The sequence below is a fragment of the Diadema setosum genome, chromosome 13, assembly GCF_964275005.1.
Source record: "Diadema setosum chromosome 13, eeDiaSeto1, whole genome shotgun sequence".
Taxonomy (NCBI): Eukaryota; Metazoa; Echinodermata; class Echinoidea; order Diadematoida; family Diadematidae; genus Diadema; species Diadema setosum.
The window spans coordinates 3,446,698-3,465,942 of record NC_092697.1 but is presented as its reverse complement, the minus strand read 5'-3'; the positions used below and the strand labels follow the sequence as shown (position 1 = coordinate 3,465,942).

General features: G+C 36.9%; 2 protein-coding genes across 2 annotated transcripts in view; both read left to right on the top strand.

Annotated features, from left to right (window-relative positions):
- The window catches only part of LOC140237095 (dehydrogenase/reductase SDR family member 11-like), a 15,572-nt gene extending 15,347 nt beyond the window's left edge, over positions 1–225 (top strand). The window contains exon 7 of the mRNA XM_072317033.1: positions 109–225. Coding sequence (XP_072173134.1) covers positions 109–225 — 117 coding nt within the window. The remainder of the gene's footprint in view (positions 1–108) is intronic.
- Positions 226–730: 505 nt separating this feature from the next.
- On the top strand, positions 731–14,826 carry LOC140237092 (dehydrogenase/reductase SDR family member 11-like). Its single transcript, XM_072317032.1, has 7 exons — positions 731–862; positions 1,255–1,464; positions 4,135–4,229; positions 5,685–5,805; positions 7,885–7,974; positions 8,728–8,793; positions 14,785–14,826. Exons 1-7 carry the CDS (start codon positions 731–733, stop codon positions 14,824–14,826), a joined length of 756 nt encoding a protein of 251 aa, XP_072173133.1.
- The last annotated feature ends 4,419 nt before the right edge of the window (positions 14,827–19,245 follow it).

Here is a 19,245-nt window from a genome sequence, read left to right as displayed (position 1 = left end):
CATCATTCCGAAACAAAAACGTGCTCAATAAAAGGCCCGAACTTCTATCAAAATGGAGACACAGGAACAGGCTAACCATCCATGTGTCAAACCATGGACCTAACATAGGTCCATGGTCAAACCGATCCACCGCGCCACATAAACACAGACAGTCGACAGAAGAACATCACTTTGAAAATCAGTCTGCCTGAAGATCGCCACAGCGTGAAACCGCCGCGCCGGTAGTATAGCGGACAAGACGCCAAAGCACAGGTACGCCTATGCTCTGCTTTGCAGCATCGAGCACTTTTCATCAATCCTCGACAAACTATAATATTCCCGACGGACATCAACAGATATATATATATATATATATATATATATCGAGAGAGAAAGGGGGGGGGGGTAGGGAGCAAGGGAGAGAGATTCATTGTGGCATGCGTGTGTATGTATAAAGGCGTTATCCCATAAAAAAAAGAAGCCATTATCATGTACAGGGACGGATCCAGGAATTCCGTAAAGAGGGGGCATCTTTACAAAATTAAAGGGGACGCACGCACCCCATTTTTTCTGTTTCTTTTGTTCATTTTTACAAAAAAAAAATAATAATAAAGGGGGGGGGGGGCCGAAGCGCTCCCCCTGGATCAGCCACTGATGTAGATGTGATTTGTGTTACCATCCTACATTAACTGCCTTGGCAGGTCCCTGTGAAGTGAAGTCCCACAGCACTCTTTTAGAAGTCATCACAGCCATGGAGAGATGGGTGGGTAAAGTCGCCTTGGTGACAGGTGCTTCGGTGGGCATCGGAGCAGCAACAGCTAGAGCTCTTGTCAGGCAGGGGATGACAGTCGTTGGATGTGCCCGCATTGTGGAGAAGATCAAGGTTTGACATTTGATCTTGAATATAACTAATCACCTCAACAACCATAAATCCATCAGCAGCAGCAACAACAACAACAACAGCAGCAGCAACATCAATAAGAATTTAATACCAAAACATTGTTGGACAAGATATATTTGGTTGAATCTGATCTCCACAAATTTATTAAAAGTTCTAAGATGATTCCTAGAGATGGAAAATCTTTTGTAACAAAGTAAAATACTCAGTACGTGATAGAAACGAATAAAAAAGAGGAAAAAATCCCTCCAGAACAGTGCAAAAATATCAAAATCGGCTAAGAAATAAGAAAGTTATTACAACGTGAGAAAATGAAGACAATTAGAAACGTGATGAAAGTCGAACAGGTAATACTGTCGTTGTTTTGATATAAATAGGCGATCCAGACAGAACTAAAGACGGAGTCCGCCACGGGCCGGCTGCATGCTATCCAATGTGACCTGACCAAGAGGGATCAGATCTCTGCCATGTTTAGGGAGATCAGGCGGGAACACAAGCTCGTTCATGTTTGCATCAACAACGCTGGTCTGAGTTTTGACGGCTCCCTCATCAATGGAAATCCCGCGGATTGGCAGAACATGATGGATGTATGTAGCTCTCCTGATGGGTGCACGTCACGATCGAGACCGACACCCACGAGTCATAGAGCCTACGAGATGTACAGCCCACGAGTCAGACAGCCCATGAGTTCGACACTAAGCAAACAAAGCCCACGAGTCCGACACATTAAACCCCGTGTTGTATCTGTCGAACTCGTGGGCTGTTTTTTACCTAGTGTCGGTCTCATGGGCTTTATTTTCCTAGTGTCGAACTCGTGGGCTGGAAGACTCGTGGGCTGTATGACTCACGAACCTGTTTTCAATGTCGAACTCGTGGAATGTATGACTCGTGGTTGTCGGTCTTGTGGGACGACCCCCTCCTAATGACCCCAAATGATCTGCTGTTTCTATTGCTGTTATCGTGTGCTCTCTTGTTTGTCTATTTCCTTTTAAGCCAAAGTAAACTTTGCATTTATTTATTCTTTTTTAGGAATGTAGACCAATTTCTACAAATCTGCTTCAAAACATCTAATCTCTATATTGTATACCTAACATATTGCTCTTATTTTTAGAGGTGGCATGTATCCTAACTGAAGAGCTATCAGCAAAATCAATCCCACAAGTGAAGTATAGCATGCAGGATGATTTTAAATTTTCCTAGGGGGGGGGGGGTATAGATATTTTTTTTATACAAATGTATCTTTGCATGCTTTTAAATGAGCATGAATAAATGAGGGCGGTTGGAATATTGAGACCATTGCATTATTGATATGTCCAGCACTTAAATCAACAGCAACAAAAATATTACTTCTTTCAGTCTGTCATAATTGTAGAGTATTGCTAAATTTTTACCTTCTTCTTACAGGTATATATAATCAATCAGAGATCCAAATAAGAGACATTTCCCTTCTGGCTGCTGCGTACCATAACATTTCTTTCTTTGTGCTTAAAGGCACAATTTTACCATTTGCAGATGAAATAAAAAGCCAGCATCGGCGCTTCAAAATAGTTCAGAAATGTAGAGTTCGGGATAAAAACAACCGATGTAAAAATTTGATCCAGTATTATCGATGTCAATAATGGAAGTATTATCGATGTCAATAATGGAAGTATTATCGATGTCAATAATGGAAGCCTGTCGGGTTCGACAATAGAAGTCAGTGACGCCGGAGCTGAGGTGGGAGCGGAGCCGAAATGCGGACGCGCAGACGCGGCCACATGTTGGGCACGCAACAGCAGAAGTAGGGTCAAGGCCGTGTCACACCTTTCCCGGCAAGTCTTGCGTGTGACTTGCGAAGAAACTTTTTTACTACCCGGAGGTCCCCGCAGATGACCCGCACTTGAAAGTACCTAGCACGTATCTCACCCGTAGTCTCCCGGAGGTGCGCACGCAAATCTTTTTACCCGCAACCATGTTAAGGCCTTGTTACAGCTTTCCGGATAAGCTACGCGTGACAATTCCTAAGGGCGGACAAAGATTTGGGAGAGTTTTGCATGAGTCTTACTTGCTGGTAATCTGTGTGACCTGCGTGTCAGGCTGACAACTCAGTGGAGGAATTCCTCTAAAGGGATATCCATTTAATCTTCGCCGACTAAGCCGTAGAAAGGCAGTAACTGACCCTCAACATGCACGCGGGTTAACTGCCTGTGACTTGCGGCAGCTACGCGCCTTCTCTTATACTGTGGTCTGCGTGGACCTCTGCTGGCAATCCCCGCGAGTCACCCCAAAAAAGTTCTGAGCATGCTCAAAACTTGGCTGGGGGTAAATCGGACTTGCGTGCGCAACTACAGGCGACTACGTGCTAGGTACTGTCATTGTGCAGGACATCTGCGGGGACCTCCGGGTAGCAAAAATTGTTCCCCGCAAGTAACTAGCAAGGCTTGCCAAGAAAGGTATGACGGGCCCTTGAGCATACTCAAACCTGTTCAGGGTGAGTCGCGGGGATTGCCCGTAGATGTCCACGCAGAACACCAGTAGAAGGGCCGTAGAGGTAACACCTCGCAGGCAACTTCCACGCAACTAGCCCGTAACTAGAACGTGAGTAGAACGTAAGTAGCACACGTCCAGCAGGTAAGACGCACGTGAAACTTGCCCAAATCCTTGTCTGCCTGCAGAAAATTATTCTACGTGCTGGAAAATCCATGCACGCAAACCCGGAAAGGTGTGACAGGACCTTAACGCTTGCGTGGGTTTATGTTTGTCCATTAAAATGAAACCAGAATGGAGCATTCTAGGTACTATGGATGTTCTGTTTACCCATTCACTTTATTTGAAGCGTCACAGTTAAAGGCAATGAGGATTGAGTGAAAGCAGCACCATTAGTAGAACACATCAGTGGACGTTTGAGGAAAATAGGACAATCGATGCAAAAGTTATATGGATTCCACAAAATTAATTTTTCATGCAAAATTACACATTACATCAACTTGATACTGATATATGTTAGGTGTAGCAATTATCCCCCTGCTGTCTGAAAGCGGTTCGTCAAATGCTCTTTCCTTATGCTAGAAAAGTGAATTTGTGTGGAATACATTTTCTTTATATTGTTGTCCACACATACGTCATAATCTGTAGTAGTCTCCTCACCCAGCGGTTCCAACACCAAAACTTTAAAAGATTCATAACTAATGTTGCTGCTTTCACTCAATCCACATTGCTCTTTGGGTTTGGGTTTCCTGTAATCCAACCCTGATTGTTCTTATACCACATTCATTCAGGTCAACGTCATGGCTCTCTGCATCTGTACACAAGAATCAATAAAGATGATGAAAACTAACGGATTCGATGATGGGCACATAATACACATTAGCAGGTAAAAGTCTTGCTTCATATTGTCAACAATTTAATATATACTTTAGTCGATTTAAGAGAATAGAAAGTACTTAATGAGTTAAACTGAGAAACATCAGCTATGTTGGATCTTGTTATTCAATATCTATTTAAAGATAATATGTATCTAATCTATTCGCAGTGCAATTATAGTAATGGTTAAAAAACATAACAGAGCACATACATTATGCTCAGCCTTCACCCTTAGTGTTTTTTTTCTATTAACTTTCTATGCGCCAAGCTGGAAACCCCCAGTTTGCCACATTGTTCTGAGACTGCAGCGCAGACATGGGCTGGGAAAACAGTATTTTTCATTTCCATATAACTTTTCATATTTCATTTTGTTTTGATGGACATGTAATGGGCAAATAACGCTGTGGGAGAAAATTCCGAGCGTTGTTTTGATGTAGAATAACTGTTGGCGATTAAACGTCTCTGTGTATTTTGAAGATAATTGAAAAAAAAAAATCATTCATCAGTTGATTCAAGACAGCATATGATTTACTCTTAAGAAACAGAAATGAATCTGTGTTGGATCACTTACTAAAAGAAGACATGTATCTACTGTTCCTCTACTTCTAGTAACGATTTGGAAAGTAGTAGAGTATACCTCACACAAGATGTTGCACGTTACACTTTTCATCATTGCTTTTATTTTCTGATAATCTAATCTCCACTAGTTTACGAACACTAAGTCCAAAAGAAAAATTAAGTAGCCTAAATTTCAGAGACATTTAAACTACTTTAACGTTCTTGTTTGGCATTCAAAATGTTGAAAACAACACGGTCTTTCTTGACGTCATTTCCATGAAATTATACATATTTACACTGCACATTAAATCACAGATTTTCTATATTTTTCCCAGTATACATGATTATGAAACAGGTATTGCATAATTTTCAAAATTTATCTTTCTTAGTGCAGTAGTATACAATGTTTTCCCATAATTAAATACAAATTTTGAGTCATCCACGTTAACACAGTGGAAAAATATTACATAATCTCTAAAATCCCGTACTGATCGTCATCAATAAACATTAACTAATATCCTACAAGACTAGAACCTGATTTTATGAAAGAATTGAAAGAAAATTGACCTCTTTAAAGGATGAAACGGGTAACAGTATTTGCCATATATATATATACATATATAATATATACATATTTACATATATGATATATATATATATATATATATGATATATATATATATGTATATATATATATACATATATATATATATATATATATATATATATATATATATATGATATATATATATATATATATATATATATATATATATACATATATATATATATATATATATATATATATACATATATATATATATATATATATATATATATACATATATATATATATATATATATATATATATATATTATATATATATATCTTCTGGGTTTTACTCAGTATGTCAGGTCACAGAGTGTCCGGCCATCGATTCTACTCTGGCACAAAGTTCATGGTGAGGGCGTTGACGGAAGCCCTTCGAAGAGATCTGCGAGAAATGAACAGCAACATTCGTGTCACTGTAAGTCGTTGTATGCATCTTGTGTGCCTCTGCAGAGCTATACACTGTATCCCCATTATTACTAAAGACTTTTTTTCTTGATGAAAGGATTCCGGCTCATGGACAATTTCAGTGGCTTTGTGAAATGGGGATTTAGAGACGGTTAAACATCCATTGTGCTTGTTGTTATGTGGTGTCTCTTTTTATGCCTCCGCCACGAAGTGTCGTCGGAGGTATCATGTTTTCGGTTTGTCCGTACGTCCATCCGTCCTTAAGTCCGTAATCAATTTTGTGGACAGCGCAACTAAAAAAAAAAAACAAAAAACAAACAAAAAAAAACGTTTGAGGTATCCTAATGATACTTGGCATGCATATGTATTAGTTGGCGAAGTTGTGCCAATGAACTGTCGGGTGCACATGCTCAAGGTCAAACGCCAAAAAGTCAAGGTCAAATGCTCAAAATTTCACGATTTCCCCCATATCTATCCAATGCCTGAAGATATTTTCTTGAAACTTAGTGTACACAGGTACTAGGGTCATGAGGTAAAGGTCAAAGGTCAAGTGAAAATGTTAAGGTTTCACATTTTCTCCATATCTCACAAATGGTTCAAGATATCTTCATGGACCCTACTACATATGCATGTACTGGCTGGCAGTGATTATCTAGAGAATTTAGAAGTCATGGGTCAAAGGTCAAGGGTAAAGGTCAAGGTCAACTCCTCAAAATGTCACTATTTCCCTCATATCTATGCGATGTGTGCAGGATTTTTCTTGAAAATTAGTGTTTGCATGTATTACCCAATAGAGATTATCTTGGAAGTTTCGTGCCGAAATGTCAAAGTTCAAAAGAGCAAAGGTCAAGTGAAAGTGCTAAATTTCACTTCTTCTCCATATCTCGAAAGTGACTCAGAGTATCGTGAAATTTATATTTATGCATGTTCTACCTGAAAGTGATTCGCTTGGGAATTTTAGGGTCATAGGGTCAAAGGTCAAGGGTCAAATACCAGGTTAGAATGCTAAAAGTTGACTATTTAATACTGAAATTTCACTTTTTCTCCATACCTTGTAAATTACCCGATGCATATACTTATAAAAGGGTCAAGAGTCGAGTAAAAATCCTCGAATCCCCAAATACCTGCACTTTTGGACATAGCCATTCATCCAGTTAAACCTAGTTCAAATAAAGTGAACTATCAACAGATTTGTGACAAACCTGTCATTTCAATATTTTGCCAGTTATGTGAAACTGTCATCGCACATTGTCAAGACATTGCACATACCATAGACCTATTAGAAGAACCATGCATTATGGCGGAGGCACACCAGTCGTCATAGCGACATTTCTATTTTTTCTCTTTCATTTTTTTTTTTTTTTTGGGGGGGGGTTCAGATGGGGAAGATCCTCAATAATAATAGTAACAGCAAACATTGTGTACAGAACATGTACATGGGAGTATTTTAAAAGTGATGCCTAAAGCTATAAATGCAGAAATCTTTGATCTTCCTTTCCAGAGTAGACATCAAAAACACCGTTTCTCTGAGAGTAGTGTGTTTGTTGCAAAAGATAAAGTTTACTTCTCAGAAAAAAAAAATAGTGACATTTCTTAGCACAGTCTAGTGACTTTCAATCATTAAAGAACGGTGCTGCCACCTTGTAATTGTAGGTGGCAAAATACTTGTGCCGCAAATTGATGCCCTAATTGTTATTAGAAATTGTGAATATTCCAATGGTACTGGTAGATAGAAACGGTAAGATGTTGAATTATAAGTCTCAAGTTGTTGCAGACTGCTTTCACACATTAAGAACTAGACAGTACTTTTGATTACAATTGATTTTGGCTTATCATGTAAGCAAAGGACACACTTCTTCTTTTTTTTTATTTAGCCTTGTGAGATCACGGTCTGCTATACTTTGTGAGATTTTGATTTCCAATGTGAACCCCGAGCTTAATCAATCTGGCATGCCATTATTCTAACATTCTGCTCTGTTTTGAAGTCAGTGTCAACACTGTAGAATGTCAAATGTATTTCTGTGTGTCTGTAAGCTGTAATTGTCATGTATGCCTTTTTTTCTTTTTTTTCGTTTTTCCTTTCATGCAGGAGATTTCGCCAGGTGTTGTGGAAACCGAATTCCAGCAACGACTCATGAGAGAAGACTCCGCAACCCATGACTTCTATAAGAAGAATCCGGTAAATGCTTTATGTTCTTTCTCCATATCCGAAGTGTCCAAAAATATCCGAAATAGTTATATTCTCTGCTGGCAGCAGCTAATACAGTATTCATGTCAATGTAATTACAGTACAGTATACATTAGCATTATTCTTTAACTCTGGAAAAAAAATGAATCCAGTTAAATTGTTCTTCTGTATCAGGGCGCATTTCATGAAGCGGTTTTTTTTTTCCCCGACAAATTTGTCACGTTTGTCGGCCAAATTTTCTCTTGGCCAATCAGATGATTTCAGAAGCTTACAACGGTTTGTCAGAAAAAATATCTACCAAATGTTTGTTTGCGCACTGGCACGCTTGTTTATTTGTATGTTTTTACCCGTATTATGTAGATGATAAAGTTCACAACATCAGAATATTTGTGCTGTCCTCCACATGAGTGTGTGCGCGTGTCAGTGTGAGAGAGGGTCGTCCGAACAGGAGAGGCTCTTGATTCTGAGAGGGCATAAAATGTTATACCTATTCAGTTCAGATATGATTATAATTGTCAAAGAGCACGAAGCCAAAATTACAGAGTATAGGTCACTATGCAAACCAGTGGAAACTTTCAAATTTGAAACAGTTTGTGCATTAAAGATAGGTCCTTCAACTTCCTACAGTTTGATAATGGTTTTGGGGGTTTACACAGTCGACTCCCGTTATAACGAAGTCTTCGGGACAAAGTTGAACTGTGATCTTCCACAGGGCACGTAATTTTTTGTTTCCGTCCTTTTCAGACGATGCAAGCTGAGGACATTGCCGACGAAGTGATTCACGTCTTGCAACGACCTCCCAATGTGGAGGTTAGTAATACCAAGGATAACATTCCTCTTGAACTAACTGATCTGATGCTTGCCAATTTTCTTCCCTCTATGTTCAATTTGGTTATCATAGATTATAGCAAGATTGACCAAACATGACTTCGAAAGTTTTAGATAACGATGAGGGAGAAAATATGAAAAGTTATCCAACTAATATCAGAGAAGAAAGAAATTTTGATAGCTTCACGGATTGCAAGAAAAGTATAAGACTCAGTTTCAGTTTCTTGTACGAAAGAAATCATTAAGATAATTAAACTAGCAACAGGGCTTTCACCAAAATGTAAGAGTAATGCCAAAATCGAATAAATAATTATATGTAATATATATAAGTAAAAGTTATCATAACAAATGAAATAATAACAACATTAAACCTACGTGGATATCACAACATGTTTAGTATTTTGAATAACAATACCTTTCAATCATATACATTCAGGTAAGGGGATGATGTTCATTACCTCCTTACTATTATTCTCCTATTCACTCAACCCCCCCCCCCCCAAAAAAAAAAAAAAAAAAAATCATCGTTTTCTTTTAGCATGAATTCATGAAGAAAACAACACATATGTATTTATCAAATCAGGCGTTTTAGAAATCATTATTCTCCCGAAATGGAAGGGGGACATAAATTGTCATTTTATAAGCATTTTATATGTATTTTTATAGAATAATTTTACAATTTAGGTTTATGTACCAAGCAGTGGTTCTTGGGTGATGCTCTCCACTCTTTGCGTGTGCAATTATAACAAATATAAATCGCTAACTTCGTTGAAACGTTATTTTGGTGATACAACATTTGCTCCTGCGACAATTCCTCCGGTGTTATTTTCTCCAAGAACTTCGTATAGGGTTAGGGTTATGGTCGTGATAGGGTTTTACATGTTTTAGGTTTAGTTTGATGTGAGGACTAGGATTACGATTAGGTTTAGAATTGTTGGTAGAATGTATGATTGTTTGTTTGGTTGGTTGGTTGGTTGGTTTTATTTCTGTATTTTTCATCACTTCGATTCAAAATAATATCATGAATAGTATTTTTCTAAACATTTTCAATACAAAATAACACTGATGTCTTTTCAACATTACGGACGAGAGAACATACAGTGCAAACATAACTTACAAATCTATTATCAACGATGATAATCGACTCCAGACATGCCAGATAAAAGGGAATGCTTATCTGGAGAAAAATGCTTCAGACCACATATCGTAAACGTGTGCTTGAAATAATAGTGGCCTGAGAAAGTGATAGTAGGAAAAAAAAAGAGGAATCGCGTGAGGGGGGAGTGTTGTGCCTAAAATTGTGCAAGGTTTGGCTTAGCGTGCAGATATTTTATGGGAGCAATTATTGTCGCAGGAGCAAATGTCATAGAACCGAAGCATTCACTGATCTGTGGGCATGAGTCTATTCTTCTCATTCAAGTGTACTCGGTTGTAGATTGGAGTTTCACAGCTGGTAACTCTTTACACTTTATAAACACAGCTCCCAAGCACATTTTGTACACTTTCAAAGGGGAATACTTTTCAGCAATCATGATGTCTGTCAACCATGACACTCTGTGTCAGGACAATAGAACTGCAAGATGACAATAAATGTCGACACCGGAAAAGGTATTGAACACAAGGGCCAAAGGAAAGTGCAGTCATCGAAAAAAAAAACAAAAAAAAAAACAAACAAACAAAAAAAAAACACAAACAAAAACACACCGCTTTAATTATGATCGAGTGTCTTTGTGTGGGGTCGCTCCATATTCAGTCGAATGGCACAGCTGATCTGATAGATGGTTATAATATGAGTGACAGGAAGCTGAAAATGTTGCTGATTTTTTGTCTTTATATTTTTACACCATGCGAATTTTGCTGAATTCATTGCATTCGAGTTCTGTCGGGCGCAGTGAAAGGTATCCTTGCAGCTCCAATCCAACAAAGAGTCAAGTGATGAGATTAATTTTTATGGGAAGAGGTCAGATTTTGTGCGACGATATTCTCAGCGTTGGAATAATGTTTAACGTATCAAAATTTGGGGTTCCTGTATGATAGCCCACCGCAATAAAAATATATATATATGGTATAAAATCAAACGCGAGAGAAAATGGTCGTTGAAAATCTGGTTATATTCAGTTGTACCGATCCACCTTCCATCGTGTGAGGAACTAAAAGAACATTTAAAACATCGTGTGAACGCTGATGACAGAATCATTAAGTTGTCCAAAACATGACCCTTAAACGCCATTCTGTCCATGATTACATCGAATCTTGAAAGCTGTTATATTGACATTTCAATTCACTTAGACCGCTTTGCATTCATTTGTGTGAACTTGACCGTATCATCTATGAATATTGTTAAAATCTCTTTAAGCTTTCCAGGTACGCAGGCACATATGACACAAGTTTGGGTTTTAAACAAACACAAATACACCTGAAAGATTAGTAAGTATATGATTGCACAGTAGAGATGTGATTGATTCAAAACATCAGGGTAGGTTGATGGGGAAGTGATCGCTAATCTCAGAAAAAAAAAAATATAACGGTTTCAGAGGGTGATTAACAATTTGAGAAAATGATTGTTTTCATTTGAAATAAAGGGTTTACTAGTGTGTCTTGTTGGTTTCTTATCAATGGGAGAAAGGACTATGAGGACATGAAATCTGAGAAATTGTAAACTAAGATGTTAAATACAAAAAAAAAAAAACCGTTTCTTTCCTTAAGTTCTAAATTTCATTAGATATCTTGCTTGTGATAAGAAGTCAGCACTAAAAGAACAAGGGGTTATGAAGTACTCCTATATTACGATATAATCATCTAGAAACTAGAATTGATTTCACCGGAAAAGGATTCTAAGGAACGTAATGCTATATGCTAATTGATCACACATACACATTATATTGGTATTTTTGAGAGATATCTGTCCTGCACCCCTCTTCGCCTAAGAATAATAACAACAGGGTGATGGTACATAATTAAAGCTTTGCATTATTATTATTGCAACTATTGTGATTATATAGAAAGCTATAACCTACCTCTTCCTTGTTTTTCCAGGTTCTATAAAAGCAAACTTGGGTATAAAGTCGGAGTGTGAGTAAGCCATACATCTGTTAAGCTGAATACTGGACAATATAATTTACATCTTTTTTCCCCATTAGGAAGAGTGATAATGTACACAATTTTTTTCATGCTTCTTTATACATTAACCATGTTTCAAAAAAAAATGTATATATAATTAATGATTACAAGTCTAATCTACACTCAGCAAAAAAAGAAAGTAAACACTTTTTCGAGTTAATCTTTCTCATAGACTATTTGGCGAACAATGATGTTTATATACCATAGTAAAGGTAATTTAATTGGCTATGAACCCAGTAGGTCAATAAAAAGGGAAATTTTACGCATGAGTGAATACATTCATTGATTCATTTTTCTCTTCCAAGGCACAAAAGTAAAAATTACAAAAATGAACAAGTTGTTATTCAAACGTGTATGCTCTTCCACATAATCACGAGAACATAAGACAAATTCTACACGATGAAAATGCAAATTAATTTGCAACAAATCAACCTATGATCTCTACAATGTCTCTGTATAACCCTCCAAAGATAAAGAAAGGCAAAAAATAATGGATGAAACTGAAGAATCTTCTGTCAAATCCGTAGTCAAAAGATATGAGAAAAAGTAATGGTAACGAAAAAGGTTACATTTAAAACATTATTCCAAATTAAGAAAATTTGAAATAATATTTGGTTCTTAAATTTGTCTCATGCATTCTTAAATTCTTAATCGAAAGGTGAAATGAAGAAATTCTGTCGATTTTATCACCTTTGCGGCTTACTCCCTATGTCTTTTTAAAGTTTGAAGTGATAGAAAATTCTTATATTCCACATTCAGTTTCCCAACTATGTTCTTATTTTAGAATATAAAGAGAAAAGAGGGAACGGAAACTTATTTCTGCTATTGCATTCATGTCTCTCATTGCGTTAAATTGGTCTTTTGTTATCATTGCTATCTTGGAGGGCATTTGCAAATGAATTTCAATATGTCAATTTTGCAACTTATACTTTTATGCCTTGGAGGACAAAAATTAATGTGTTCACTTATGCGTAAAGTTTCTATTTGTATAAACCTACTAGGTTAATAGCCAATTAAATAATCTTTAAAATGGTATATGACACAAGAATTTTTATCAAAATCTTCTATGAAAAATATTAACCGGAAAAAGTGTTTACTTTCTTTTTTTGCTGAGTGTATTTGATTTCCCCGTATTATAGGAAAGAGAACCTGAAAATGAGATTATATCCTGTAAAGAAATGGCCGTCCATGTCTTGAGTAGCAAAACAAAAGATTCATTCTACACCAAATCCATCTCTGTTTCGCAGTCAGCTGAGCTATCACACAGTTTTTGTCGAGCCCACCCGCGGAGGTGAGGGGAGACTAAGGGATCGCCTGCAGCGTCTGTCCGTCGTCCGTCCGTCCGTCGTCTGTCCGTAACGCTTCAAAAACTTCAATAACTCTTTACTCTGGGCTTCAATTGCAATCAAACTTCGAGGGAAGAGGGGTCATACAAAGTTTCGCATTTTACTATATATGGAGGTCACTTCAAGGTCAAAGCGCACAGGCAGGGGTCAATGAACTTTAAGGCCCAATGTTAAGTTTTTATGGCGCGTTTCTATTATGGGTCATAGCTTTTGATTCATAAGTCCATTTGTGACCAAACTTGGATGGTAGATGTCCCTTGGGGAGTGGATGATCACCACAAGGTCAAAGGTCACAAGCAGGGGTCAACGAACTTTTAGAGCCCAATGTTAAGTTTTTATGGCGCGTTTCTATTATGGGTCATAACTTTTAATCCATAGGTCCATTTGTGAATAACTTGGATGGTAGATGTCCCTTGGGGAGTGGATGATCACCAAAGGTCAAAGGTCACAAGCAGGGGTCAACGAATTTTTAGAGCCCAATGTTGAGTTTTTATGGCGCGTTTCTATTATGGGTCATAACTTTTGATCCACAACTCCATTTGTAACTAAACTTGGATGGTATATGTCCCTTGGGGAGTGGATGGTCACCACAAGGTCAATGGTCACAAGCATAGGTCAACAAACTCTTAGAGCCCATTGTTAAGTTTTTACGGCGCGTTTCTATCACGGGTCATAACTTTTGATCCATAGGTCCGTTAGCGACCAAACTTGGATGGTAGATGTCCCATGGGGAGTGGATGGTCACCACAAGGGCGAGACACAATTTGGCACTTGCCTTGTTCTCGTAAGCAAGCTAAAGGAATTTCGGTCAGTGACTTACAAAACAAGAATCAAAACTAAAAACATGAGAGGGAAGTAAAAAAAAAAAATACATCGTTTATCCAATGTTAGTTATTCCAAGACACACCCATTCCCTATCCCTATGGATGTTCGCTAATCCAAAATGATATAATGTCCGTTATATTCCGAAAGTTTGTTAATCCGGAAATGAAAAGACGGTGGCTACTAGCCAACAGTCTGAATTACGAATTCATTTTTCGGATTAACGGAATGTAAAATCATAAACTCTCTAAAATGTGTCAAGAAGAGTTGATATGGATGGAGGAGAGATTGCGTGGAATAAAACTGGAATTCAAACTTTTTCATGGTTACTATGCGTAATTTTTTAGTTGCATTAATGCCATCAGATTCCGCGCTCGAAGTTCAATTGTCTGGTTTGCATCAAGCTTTGACTCTGTCATTAATCTCATAACTATGCCTCAACACACACACACACACACACACACACACACACACACACACACACAAATAATGATAAAGTATTTAACAATAACAATGACAATGATGACACTGATATTGATGATGATAAAAATAATGATAACGATAACGATAATGATAATGATAATGATAATGATAATGATAATGATAACGATAATGATAACTAACAGATTTTTATTCCCTCTCCCCTCTCTCACTATCTCTTTTTTTTTTCTTGTTTTATGCTTAGATTCATGATATCCTGATGCGTCCCACCATGCAGGATAATTAACTTAACTGAGGAGAAACACAAAAGGCACGTTATTAACCGCCACAGTTTCCAATCGAAACAGAGCTTCGTCAATGCTTCTCTGATGATTGCCATGAAACAAAAGGAAGAAGTTGCAAAGGACAGTGTGATGCCAAGATAATCAGAATCCTATATCTAACATAAATGTATTGTATTTCCGAAGTTGTGCAAGACGAATACGTATCTATCACAACTGAGTGGAAGTACATTTCTAACTGAAAGGGAATGAAATATGTTAAGGGTTTCTGGCATGAGGCAGTAGCTCAGTTACACCGCAGTCCTTTTTGTTGCTGCTGTTCACTGCTCTTTCCTTAGATCCTTATTCGTGGCATTTTGGTTTTCAATCTATCTGCTACTGGTAATCACATTTCACAACAGGTAAGTAATCACACCTGCCTATATTATGTACAGCATCATTTAAGATGAAATTGTATGTCAATTATTAAGTTGGTTGAAGGAGGTGCTCTGCGGTGCGTATGGACGGGGGTTCCGGGCCTATTCGTGAAAGTTTAACTTGGTCATGACATCGGTTTTTTTTTTTCACCGTTTATTACATTTAAACTGAGATTTAGAAATTGATTAAATTATGCTAGACAAGGTTGAATCCCTTTTTTTATCATAATATGTTTTTTTTCAATTTATATGAATGCTACAATCCACTTCATTAATAACTTGTATTTCTATGTTTGTTTATGCCTCTGTTGGTTTACTTATGTTTTGTAGTTTTTGTTTCCATTGTTATGTTGTCGCTTGTCATGCATGAACTTATGTTCTCAATCAGCCGTTATCTCCACCCATTTGTTGAGCCCCGCTGTGCATCTAATCACATGCAAATGTATGTTATTTCCAAAGAGATTTTAAAATCTCTTCAATTATTTCTCATACAGGAGCAAGTGCTAATGCTCCATATTTCATTTCAAGGCAGTTAACTGGGACGTCTTTTGTTCATTACGTTCATAGATATTCTATCTTTTTTGTTTTTTGCAGACGACTCAAACCTATTGCTTTCGCATCGAGATCCTTACACTTAAATAAGGTAGATGCCTTAAATTCTGAACTTTGAAAAAATATGCTTTATTGGATAAAGCCAAACAAACTATTTGTAAACCTTCTCAAAACTGTACGTGTGCATGTGTAAGTAGTATAGAGTATAGTCTCTCTAATAACATAGTATATAATTATTTATAAATAAAGTTACAACAATGAAATTGTCAGGTCTGATAATTGGTAATAAACTTTCATGGGAGCCACATATTGATAGTGTTGTCATATAGTATCTCGCAATTAGTGTTATCAACAAAGTTGTATTTCATTTTCCCACCACACTCTCTTACTCATGTTATAATACTCATTATACTCAGCTTTAATCCTATCTCAATTATCACACTATATAGCTTGGAAAACACTCATTCAACTTATTCGAAAAACTGCATGTCTCCAGAAAAAACAACAACAACAACTTTGCACTATTTGCAACGTATCTTGGAGGAATGTATCTCTCAGGAATGTTTTATTCTCTGAAAACAGGATTTTGAAGACCACTGATCTTTATCATCATCATCTTGGCCAATGTACAAACTCAGCAATAACATGAATAACTCATAACCTATACCACTTATACCAACTACTCCTTCCAAAGATACCTAACTCGCTCGTCACGTTAACGATTAATACATTTCGTTTGCCCGTAACTAGGACAATAAATTATTCACTCAATCTACATTCAGTTATCTCTGTGATATTTTATAAACGGCCCTTGTCTAACTCACGTCAAAATCAATTTGAAGAAAAATTACCCGCAGAAGTTCATCTGATATCAACATTATGAAATTTTAAGTTTTGCTTATGCTTATTCATTATTGGTTGCATAATTAAGAATGGGAACACCAAACTTGTCTTCTTCATTGTTAAAATCAAACAATTCAGGGGCTCCGACCATCCATTAATTCTTGTCTTGTTTTAGTTATCTACCTTTTATCTTCACACCACATAATAAATCTCTCTCTTTCTCTCTCTCTTCCTTCTTTTCTGCATGACAGCGAATTACATAGTGTAGGGATTTGTCCAGGGTGTTTGTTTAAAGGCTATATAGTTAATTTGCTATGTTGGTTAGTTCATACGTGGAGATTTGTAATTCCGCATTTTATGTATAAAAGTCATTAATCCATTCATGCTTTATTTTCATTTCCAGTCAATATACGTATAGGTAATACAAACGTCAAATGATAACAAATCTTGTAACATATAATACATCTTGTAGTTGTTTCATTAAGGACTTGGTGGAAATGAAAACTGAGGGGCTGCTTAAAGCGAACTTGTATAATGCAGTCCCCTCATTGTGTTATTACCATTTAGGGAAGGCACGCTGTATAAAAATATTGCTCTATAAGTATTCCTCCCAATTGTAAGCATTTTTTATATTATACCCTGCGATTGTTTTGCAAACATTGTATGAATTTTCTTTATTGTACATTGTAATGGTAATTTATGCACCCAATTTCTGTAACGTATGCTTCTGTTGGAAATGGAAAAAAAGTAAATGGATGAATTATGTGATTTTCAAAATGGAATGTTGGTCATTGTTCAAGGTCTTGTACAAATTTTGGCAACTCTGATTTATCTGTTAAGGTGATATTCTGGGAAAACACGAATAGATGTTCTTCAGACATAATCTTGCATATGCGGTGTCACTAGTTTTGTGGTAACGACATGAATTAGGAAAAAAAACTATTAGGAATTCGTAAGATTGACTTATACAGGAAGCCTCTATGTCGGTTACAGCTCGTTATTCCGAAGGTTCGTTATTCCGAAGGCTCTTCAGTCCGAAGATTCGTTATTCCGAAAGTTCGTTTTTCCGAATTTCATTTTCGGATTAACAAATCTTCGGAACAACGAACCTTCGGAATAACGCCACAAATGTTCGGATTAGCGAACCCTTTTTTATTTTCGGATTAACGAACCTCTAGGTATAGGGAATTTGTGTGTTTCAGATTAACGAACCTTCGGAATAACGAACCTTCGGAATATCGAATCTTCGGAATGACGAACAGCACCCTCTATATCAGCCTCGACCCATAGGGTCAACAAACGTATATAGGCACACGATATAATTGGCGTTCTACGAAAATGCGAACCATATACAAGAGCGATTATAAATTATCATTTCATGCAACCATAAGAATTAATGGCAGTTTTCACGAGTCATGTTCGTTATTCCGAAGGTTCTTTTAATAATTCGAAAATTTTATTCTGAGAAGGTGTGTATGCGTTTAACGAACATTCGGAGTTAAGAACCAGTGTATCTCGTTTTTGGATTAACAAACCTTCGAAATAACTAACTGTAATATCATATAATGTTATATATATACATATATATATATATATATATGTATATATATATACATATACATATCCATATTATATATATACATATTATATATACATGTTTATATATATGTATATGTATATATTATGATATTACATATTACATAATATATTTTTATGTCATTATATTACATATCAAATATCATATATACCTGTATATACGTGTATGTCTACAAATACATGTCGACATGGCTACGTAGATTATCTTGCCAAGTCAGCTTCCCTAAAGGTGTGCAGGATAAGTCGACTAGCGATTGTACATTCATTGGCCTGCGGAAGCTTTTGTAGTTAAGTGCAGTTCGACTTGACCTCATCTTATAGATTAGCCTATGTCGCCATGTCGACATAGGTCCTATATTACACTTTTTAGGAAGTCGACATGGCGGGATAATCTATACTGGGGATGGGGGGAGGGGGCTTCCATGAGTTACGAATTGGGTTAAGCGATCACGATTCATGCGTAATGCTAACGTGTATTATAAATCAAATAATTTGATTGTTAGGCATTTGGGAGACCTGCTCGAATCCCCGATGCCCCCCCCCCCCCCATTAGTTGAAATAGATTAAACATATAGGAGAGCATCCAAACCGAAGTGGGCCAAATCAGCTGGAGTGGAAACAAGGGTGATCCATTGAATGGGTTCTAGTTGAATGTAGCATTTACAATGGGATGTCCTATTTACACTACTAGTATATGATCACACGCTCGGAGCCACTTAAAGAGTTTGATATGATCGAGTAGGTAGTGGGAAAATCTGTTTGTCGTTGTTCCATCTCCGGGACCAAATTGAATTTGGAGAAGAAAAAAAAAAGTTTCACATTTCATACAAGCTGCCGGGTATTTCAAAGTAAAATTATTAATAACAAACAAGAATTTGTTAAAGAAACCAACAATAACGACAACAACAATATGAAGTGAAATTAGGTTCCTATTCCGCATTTTCGTTAAAAATTCGTTCCTTAGGCGATGTTCTGAAGGTTCGTTACAGTATCCGAAAACAAAATGAGGTTCGTATA